General features: G+C 38.6%; 2 protein-coding genes across 3 annotated transcripts; both read right to left on the reverse strand.

Moving 5' to 3' along the window:
* Positions 1–4,587: 4,587 nt before the first annotated feature.
* On the reverse strand, positions 4,588–8,421 carry LOC134276793 (uncharacterized). Of its 2 annotated transcripts, XM_062759076.1 has the most exons (7): positions 6,823–8,421; positions 6,593–6,711; positions 5,789–5,903; positions 5,480–5,643; positions 5,211–5,320; positions 5,010–5,093; positions 4,588–4,919 (listed from the first exon to the last, which is right to left on the reverse strand). In XM_062759076.1, the coding sequence occupies exons 3-6, from the start codon at positions 5,878–5,880 to the stop codon at positions 5,031–5,033; spliced, it is 429 nt and encodes a 142-aa protein (XP_062615060.1). In that variant the 5' UTR covers positions 5,881–5,903; positions 6,593–6,711; positions 6,823–8,421; the 3' UTR covers positions 4,588–4,919; positions 5,010–5,030. The 2 variants fall into 2 exon arrangements, with proteins under 2 accessions (XP_062615060.1, XP_062615059.1); XM_062759075.1 differs by having other exon boundaries at positions 4,588–5,093.
* LOC134276791 (zinc finger protein 862-like) lies at positions 6,330–8,112 on the reverse strand. The gene is made up of 4 exons (XM_062759073.1): positions 7,920–8,112; positions 6,823–7,727; positions 6,593–6,711; positions 6,330–6,417 (listed from the first exon to the last, which is right to left on the reverse strand). The coding sequence occupies exons 1-4, from the start codon at positions 8,110–8,112 to the stop codon at positions 6,330–6,332; spliced, it is 1,305 nt and encodes a 434-aa protein (XP_062615057.1).
* Positions 8,422–9,286: the final 865 nt, after the last annotated feature.

The raw sequence follows: 9,286 nt of genomic DNA on the forward strand, positions 1-9,286 counted from the left end.
GCTGCAATAACAATGCGAGAATACATGTAGAATTGAACAAGGAGCCAAGTACAATTGAGGAAGCTGTTCATCATGTAGTGCATTACTTTGAGGCTGCTCGGAATACAAACACAGGGACACATCAAGAGGAAGACCGTGATAGATACCAGCGGACGAGACAAGTGAAGTCCAACAACAGTGACCCCCTGGTAAAAGACCATGAGGTGAAACAGAAGCCAAAAAATAAGGAAACAGGGCAAAAAGGAGAAAAGAACTTAATCAAACAGAACAAGCCAATGTGTGAGATTCCAACGACAAGAGTCTGTTCTCAGGTAAGCCAAGTTACACCGAGAATAAGAAGAAAATAATTTGCTTCACCTGTCAACAACCTGGCCATATTTCCAAGAATTGTCCACAGAGGATGAACAGGAGATCAGATGAAGGACAAAGAGGATTTATGTCTATGAGACCAGCAAATCAAACGGCTTTCAACACCAATGCCAGAGACTTTGTCCCCAATCACAACAGTTAACAGCGACGGGTCGGCTCAGTAGGCCATGAGCAGACCCCAGGTGATGAATTGGGCCTATCTAAATTTGCAAGTGGGACTTCTTATATTTCAGTAAGTAATTTATTAGAAAAAAGAATGAGATCAAGGACTCGGGGACCCAAGGTCACTCTATAGGTCATAATGCAGTGGAAGCCATTATGAAAGAGATTGGGGATGAAGTGCGTCAATGTGAAGGAGTCAAGGATCAAGTAAGAAGGAGAAGGATATGGAGATAACGAACAGTATTCAATCTCAAAGTCCATTAAACATTATACAAAATAAGAGCAGTGCAAACACGGACCTCCGAAACATCAGAGGTGGGATCAGGTGCCATGGAGGAGTGAGCATCCCCTGTCGACCGGTCACATCCGCCGTGTGCTCATTGTCATGATCAGGAAATAACGGAAAAAATCCGTCGTCGTCAATTCAGTGTATAAATAATGGACTACATGTAACAATTGGTATGAGAAACGTCAGTCACGTTTATCATATAGCTTGGTTGTTAGATTACCATTAGTGTCTTTTTCAAGTAAAATATCCAAGTATGAAGCAGAAGTGTCGGACTCTGTGGTATCTTTTATCTCAAGCTCACCACGATATATATCGTATCGACGTAGGAATGGAAATTATCATTATTAATTGACAATACGTCGTCGATATATCTAAATGTCGAGTTGAAGGCCACAGCAAGTGTTTTCTTCTTTTCACGCAAAAGATTTTTGCATAAATTCTGCTTCATATGAATATAAAAATAAGTCTGCTAATAACGGAGCGCAATTTGTACCCATGGGAATTCCAATAGATTGTTGGAATACCTGGTCTCCAAACACCACATAGATATTGTCAATCAAAGGAGCTCAGATGTCACAGGTTCAGGTGAGATGGAGATCAAGGACTCAGGGACCCAAGGTCACTCCATGGGACATAATGCAGAGGAAGTCATTATGAAAGAGATGGGGGATGAAGTGGGTCAAGGATCGAGTAAAGGATATTTTACCTGATGACAGGAACAGAGTGACAGAGCCAGAGAACCTTACGCAAGCTGAACAACTTTCTATCAATAGGCAGCAGCCAAGAACTGATGGGATCTATTTAAGAGGCACTTTAGAAAATATTAAAATATTCTTCACTGTAGATACTGGAGCTGTGAAGTCAGTAATTTCCAAGAGAGTTTACGACAGAATCCCGGAACTGGAAAGACCAGTTTTAGAAAAATCTTCCGTCAATGGAGACCCACTTGTTGAATTTGGAAAGGCCCTTTTCAAGATAAAACTTCACACTGTTCAATTTTGTTTTGAGTTTATTGTTGCAGATATTCAAGATGAAGGATTGATTGGAATTGATTTTTTGATGTACAATGACATAGGAGAGGCAGAGATCAATTTGAAAGCAAATACTTTAGAGATAGGACATGAAGTTCTGCCAATTACGAGAATTGGATCACCCTTATTGGTACGCAAGGTCCTGTTGGCAGACAATTACAGCATTCCTCCACTCAGTGAAAAAATTGTTGACGTGTACGTACAACGCTGTGAAAAGGGAGATAATTCATCACAATACCTTATAGAACCAAGTATCAATTTTTTGGAGAAAAATCCAGTTATGATGGCAAGCTGTTTAGTTGATACAAGAGAAGAGGTTACTAGTAAGATAAGAATATTAAACCCGTTCAGCGACACTGTTCAACTTTACCAAGACACCTGGATTGGTGAGGTGGAAGAAATGGAAGGGGAGGTAATCACTATACCAGAACAAACAGACCTCACCAATGAGTCAAACCTTCGCCAGGTAAACATTGAAAAGACTCCTGGTTCAATCCCGGAACATTTACAGGACATGTTTAACAAGGCATCAGAAGACAAGAGTTCAGAAGAAAAAGAGTTGATAAGGCAAGTTTTATGTAAATTTTCAGATATATTTTCCAGGAGCGATTCTGATTTAGGACTGACTGACTTAGTTAAACATACCATAGATACAGGAGACACCAAAGAAATCAAAGCTCCAGACAGCTCAGTATTACGTTACGCTACAACTCCATATCATCGCTGCCACAGGCCTTTTTAAATGACCCCATGACACGCGGGTTATGTGACGTCACAAGACGTTCAACTCGAAAAATGGATTCGACAGGAACGACACCTGTCAAGAGGTATCCCCGAAAATTTTATTTTCCTTAAAGGGGAGGAAATTCAACGACAGTAGATTCCTGATGAGGTGATAGACGGTATTGTTGGGCCAAAGACCGTCGAGAAGTTGAAAGAAGCAGAGGCATCGGTAAGAGTCATAATTAGTGTTTATGTATACATATGATAGATAATATTGGAAAAGTTTTAATGCATTTATGTCATTATTATTTTTATGTAAAATCATATCAGTTTAATGTGCTATATATTATATTTGCACTGGAAACTTAACTATTATTGACCAACGGTGCTTGGGGCACCTGTAAACTTGTTTACAATTATACGTACAGGTTAGTTAGTTCTGTTTATCCGGAAGTAGCCTTGTTAAAATTCTGACTAACCCGGTAACCGATGTGATACGTTTCAATGACTGTAGTGAATACTGCCTTATGAATACTGCCTTTTAATGGCTTTACCTTTTGAAGTTATACATACTATCATGACTATACGTAACTGACTGCATATAATAAGTTAAGACTAAAGTTAATGAATGATTGTATAAATCAAGTTATATTATATAAATATTTTTGCTAAACAATGCTAAATGTGATATGTGGAATATAATCTCTTGATTTAGGAATAGGTATCATACAGTTAAATAGGTAGAGGCCTGACAGGTGTGTTTGTGTCATAAGGTACCCCTAGCCTTTGCAGAGGGGAGAAAACAAAAATCATTTACCCAAATGGAAGAAAGTGGAATTATTAGGAAGTCTAATTTCTAATTCTAATTAATAAGAGGCAATTCCTCTTCGTCTGGTAGTTAAGAAAAATGGAAATATAAGACCTTGTGTCGATTTCGGGAAGCTGAACGCAGTAACAAATCAAGATGCTTTCCCATTGCCCAGAGTACATGACTGTTTAGATGCTGTTGCAGGTGCCAAGTACTTCTCTACCTTTGACCTTACATCAGGCTACCACCAAGTACCAATGGAAGAGAGCAGCATTCCTAAGACTGCCTTTGTGACTAAGTATGGGCTCTATGAATTCTTATCAATGCCATTTGGACTTTCATGTGCACCGGCGACATTCCAGCGACTGATGGAATTAGCACTTCAAGGTCTCCAGTGGAAAATTTGCCTCATCTATCTAGATGATGTAGTTGTATTTGGATCATCTGTTGAAGAACACATGGAACGAGTATCACAGGTCTTTGAATGCATCAGACAAGCAAAATTAAAACTTAAGCCAGAAAAATGCCAATTACTGCAAAAGGAAGTTACCTTTTTAGGTCATGTTATTAATGAAAAGGGGATTTCTCCTAATCCAGAAAATGTAAAAATCTTGTACAGATGAAAGTTCCAAGGAATGTAAGAGAAGTCAGAGGATTTTTAGGGTTAGGTAATTATTACAGAAAATTTATTGCAGGATTTTCTCAAATAGCAAAACCATTGGTTGACCTGACTCGCAAAAATGTTAAATTCATTTGGACAGAGGAATGTGAGCAGTCATTCAATAACCTTAAACGAGCTCTGACTGGAGCTGACATAATGGCATACCCTAGAGACCAAGGAAAATTCATACTGGATACTGATGCCAGTGATTATGCTATTGGGGCCTTACTCAGTCAAGTCCAAGATGGACAGGAAAAGGTCTTAGCCTATGGAAGCCACACACTAGGAAAATCTGAACGGAATTACTGTGTTACCGATAAAGAGCTGTGAGATACTTCATCGAGTACTATAAACAATATTTACTAGGGAGGGAGTTTTTAGTAAGGACCGATCATCAGGCATTGGTTTGGCTCTTCAGTCTCAAGGAACCAAAGGGGCGTATAGCTCGTTGGATAGAAATATTATCTCAATACAATTTCAGTGTGCAGTACCGGCCTGGTAAAAAGCATGGAAATGCTGATTCCCTTTCTAGAATGTGTATCACAGTGTGCGAAACTAACTTCAAAGTCCTATAGACTTTCGGTCCATAGACATTTCATTTTCTATAGACCGCAGCAACTTCCTATGGACCGAAATTTAGAATACTACATTCAATGCTAAAATATTGAAATTAAAATAAATAATACATGAAAACTTGTTCATACATAGTTTAATTATATTCTCTTTCAATCTCATAGACCAACTTATTAATCAACATTTCATTTTCTTTTTCATTTTGTTCAGGTTTACTGTCTGAATCACTTTCTGGTTCCATGGATTCTGTCTCAATAAGCTCAGGTTCCATCTCAATCATAGTCTCTGTCTCTGCCACCTGACCTGTCTCTGCTACCTGACCTGTCTCTGCCACCTGACCTGTCTCTGCTACCTGACCTGTCTCTGCCACCTGACCTGTCTCTGCCATCTGACCTGTCTCTGCCACCTGACCTGTCACCAGATTTCCTTTCTGTCGTTTGGTTTGACGGTCAAAATCAGGCTTCCTGAGGGTGTGGCCTAAATTGATATTGAAAACAATATGCATACTGCACTGAACCAGTAAAAGAAAATTTTACACTCTGTTACAATATTGTATAAATAATCACAGAAGAATTGTTAAATGCTGTTCCTTACCATCCAGAGGGATATGGCATCAGCAGGATTGAATTCCTGAATGTTTGGTGACTCTGTCTTTATGGTCATGATCTCAGACAGTGTTTGGGATGACATTCTGGATCTCTTGTCTAGAAAATGTAAATAATATTCATCAAAACATTGTTCTTTGCTAAAACTTTCATTTACTAATATATATTGAGAAAATACTCTTTCTTGTTTAGACTTTCATTTTATCTAATTAGTTCTTGTCCTATATTTCTAATATGCAATGTCTTATAGTTACTAACCACTTTTGATGAGTTTCATGTGCGAAAAAGATCGCTCATTAAACACAGATGTAGGGGGGAGGCTCAGCACTAGGTCTGCCAAACTCAGGATATTGGAGACTCCATGGTTCTTAAATGCAGCATGCACAGCTCTCCACTTCAGAGTGGGAATTTCTCTACCATACCTAGATCAAATACGTAAATAAAACTAATGACAATTTGGACGATCCATGGTGTTTTGCTTCTTAGACTGGGTTTTATACTTATGCAGCACATAAACAATTTTGGTTTAGATAAAATTTTAATAAAAAACAGTAATTCATTATGTACCTCTGATACATGAGAGACTTTAACAATTGCCACTCTCGAATAGCCTCTTCTTTTTCCTCTGTCAAATGCAGCTTGAAGTGGTCAATCAACATACCAATTTCTGCTTTTCCAAAACCTGGATTAATACAATATATGATAAAGGGATTTGCAACTGAATTTTTCTATAAGCATTGTACAATTTTCAAATAAAAGCAAATATGACTGAACAAATTCAATGTAGTTAATTATGTAGTTAATTATATTTCTTTCAAAGCTATAGCCAGTATCAATATCTGAATATCTTGGTATTTATTGACAAATTAATGCAAGTTTAGATTATAATGAAATGTAATCACATCACAGATATTTAAACATCAAAATGAAACAACAAGGTAAACAAAACAAAGTGAACAAAAAACAAGTAACATCAACTCTGAATCAATATTTAAATCACCAATGATTGCATCCTTTTCACTTGGGGGAGGCCAAGAGGAAAAACTAAAACACCTTGTACATGCCACCACCTCTCTATGAGAATCAAATCTCTGGGACAAACACTGCTTTACAGCAGCTGCGAGTTTGCAATGCCCTTTAAGGCAATTCCAGAGAAAGAGTTTTCCTTTCTAAGGAATTCTAGTTCCTCACTAACACTGGATTGGAAATGAGCAAATTGATAGTAATTATAATTTTGTTTTAACTGTTTTAGAATAAAACTACACAAATATTGTTATGTGAATTTATAATGATTCATAATTTTTGTCATATTGACTCGAAGTAATTATCATATCTAATAAAAAAAATATTGAGTCTAAGCTTAGAACTTACATGATGCTTTCGGGTGAGAGAAGGTCTAATGTCGAATCCACCATAACCAGTGCATCCCCAAGTGTGGTGTCTTCTCGTTGCAAATATAACGACAGCTTGGTAACCGGTGCAAGGATATCCTATTTAAATGAATGATGTGCATTTCATACTGTTATCACATTTATTTATAAAATTAGAATTTCAAAGCTTAGGATTTTTTTATTGTTAATATAATCAAATCACTTAATTACCTTCAGCATAAGTAAATATGCAACAACATTGGCATCATGGGCCAATTTTGCCAATCCTTCGGCCTTTGGGTTCTTATGCGATGCGTTGTCAAGCTGGGAAGTGATAGCTGCATAGCTCCTCCTGAAGATATTAATGGCTTTGACGGTATGAGGGACCCATCTCGTACCGCCAACTCTGGTAGGAATCGCACATGTCATATCCAGGACTTCAAACATACTCTTCAGTTCTTTCTTCTGCTTTGGGCTTTTGCTGTAGAAATAATAGAGTCCAATCAGCAGTGTCATAGCTCGGTCGTAAGATTTACTCATGGTGTGCTTTACAGCGTCTTTGATACCCAGTTCCAGTCTGTGGGCTAGACAATGGATAGGAATAATATCTGGGGATATGGTTTTCATCAGTGTACATACACCATTACGAATGCCCATCATATTTGATGCTCCATCTGTGGTGATTCCTATGACCTTTTTCGGGTTTATTTTAAACTCTTCAAGGCAGTCAATGATGGACTGGTAGATATCCTGAGATGACGTAGACTTCGGATTTAAAAATTGAAGAAACCGTTGCTGTTTTACTCCGTCAACACATGTGTGAACATACAACGACTCTTGTTCCATTCCACCCGAATCTGTGGCTCCGTCAATTGTAATAGAACAGAAGTCTGCATAGTTCAAAATTTGTACAGTTTTGTCCGATTCTACTTTTGCAATGTACCGCGCAAACGTCCGTCCTGCCTTATCATTTTCATAAGTGTTACCAATATCAAGGCCCTTGGCCTTATCTAATTTGCACAGCCACACATAATCCTTAAAGGACTTATCTAACTTGGAAACGGCGTGTACATTTCGGAATCTAATGTTCAGTTTGTAAAGCTGCGTAGCATTAAGCTGTCTAATGGCGACGGAAGCTGGAGAGGGTTGGTTGCTGTTTTTTTTCTGGGCAGCCTTACTACTGTCGACGTGAAATTTTTACCCTTCGTGTGTCTTAAGAGAATCCACCTTAAAATTGCTCGTTCCAGAAATCCATAACTTTGCTTGTACATTTAACGAGTCTAGTTTTTCTCCCCAATGTTCACGACAATACGAACAACTCATTTTACCTTCTGTTTCTTCGTATTCTAACCAGGGCCGGCCATTTTTCCAATGCTCTTGAAAGCTTCTACTACGCTTTACTTTGTCATACTCAGCATCTTTTTCTGTCTTGCTGGAACTCGCTGTCTTCGCTACCTTCCGCTTAATAATAATTCCCGGGCGTGCACCCTCAACATACTTTAAACGGTCGAAGAAGGACATGTTTCTTCTGCACTGTTTTGGTGTCCGCGGCCATTAAGTAATCACAACTTAACCTCCCCTCATGTTAAAAATAAAATATTCCGATTCGAATTATTTCTGCATACATCGTGGAACAAACTATTATAACTAAGGGGTGAACGGAATACATCAGTGTAATACAGACGTTTTATTTAAACTGGTCCTCCTTTTTGTGGTTTGTTTATTAGAGACAAGCAGGGAACCAGTTTCTTACTCAGAATTCCTATAGACAAGTCGGTCTATTAATATTTCGATTGGTATAGACCGACTAGATTTTCTATAGACATTGTCTACCGGTCCACCGTTAATTTCGCACACTGGTATCAACCCCAGGAATTGCACTTGTGAAAATAATGAAATTGACTATATGGAGCCTCTACCTTTGAAGTGTGGACCATGCAGTAAATGCAGGAAGAAAACTAAAGAGATGATGAGTCAATTACTGGAGGAACAACCAGACCTAGGAATAACTGATGAAAGGCCATCGAATCTACAGGGATCAGATGATGTAATAAGGACCATCACTACCAGGTCAAAGGGAGAGCATCCAGCACCACTTACAGGGGAAATCAATGTTTCTAAATTACAACAGGAAGATCCTGATTTAAAAATTGTATATCAGTGGGTGAAGATGAATCAGAGAGCCAGTCATACAGAGGTACGTAAACTTAGTCCTGCCATTCGTCATTATTGGCATTTATGGAACTCTCTTTGCATAGTTTACAATATCTTGTATAAGAAATACCATCGCCGATGTGATAGTTAAGACCATCTGCAGATCATAGTACCACACTCCTAACGAGGCACCATTTGAAAGTACATGCATGACAGTTTGATGGGGGGGACACCTTGGAGTTACCAAAACGTATGGTAAGTTGAAACAAAGATTGTACTGGTATGAGGTCAAAGAAGATGTTCTTCTATGGTTGAAGAAGTGTGACACATGTGCCCGGAACAAGCCTGAGAAGAGAATCCCTCGAGCGAAATTAGGAGAAAACCAAGTAGGAGGGCCAATGGACAGATTAGCCACAGATTTGCTAGGACCACTCCCAGAGACTCCTCGTGGTAACAAGTATGTCCTCGTAGTTACTGATCACTTTACTAAGTGGGTTGAAGCCATAGCCGTACCTGACCAAACAGCACAGACATGTGCACA

The sequence above is a fragment of the Saccostrea cucullata genome, unplaced genomic scaffold, assembly GCF_032062105.1.
Source record: "Saccostrea cucullata isolate Sc308-1 unplaced genomic scaffold, CSIRO_AGI_Scuc_v1 ctg8281, whole genome shotgun sequence".
Taxonomy (NCBI): Eukaryota; Metazoa; Mollusca; class Bivalvia; order Ostreida; family Ostreidae; genus Saccostrea; species Saccostrea cuccullata.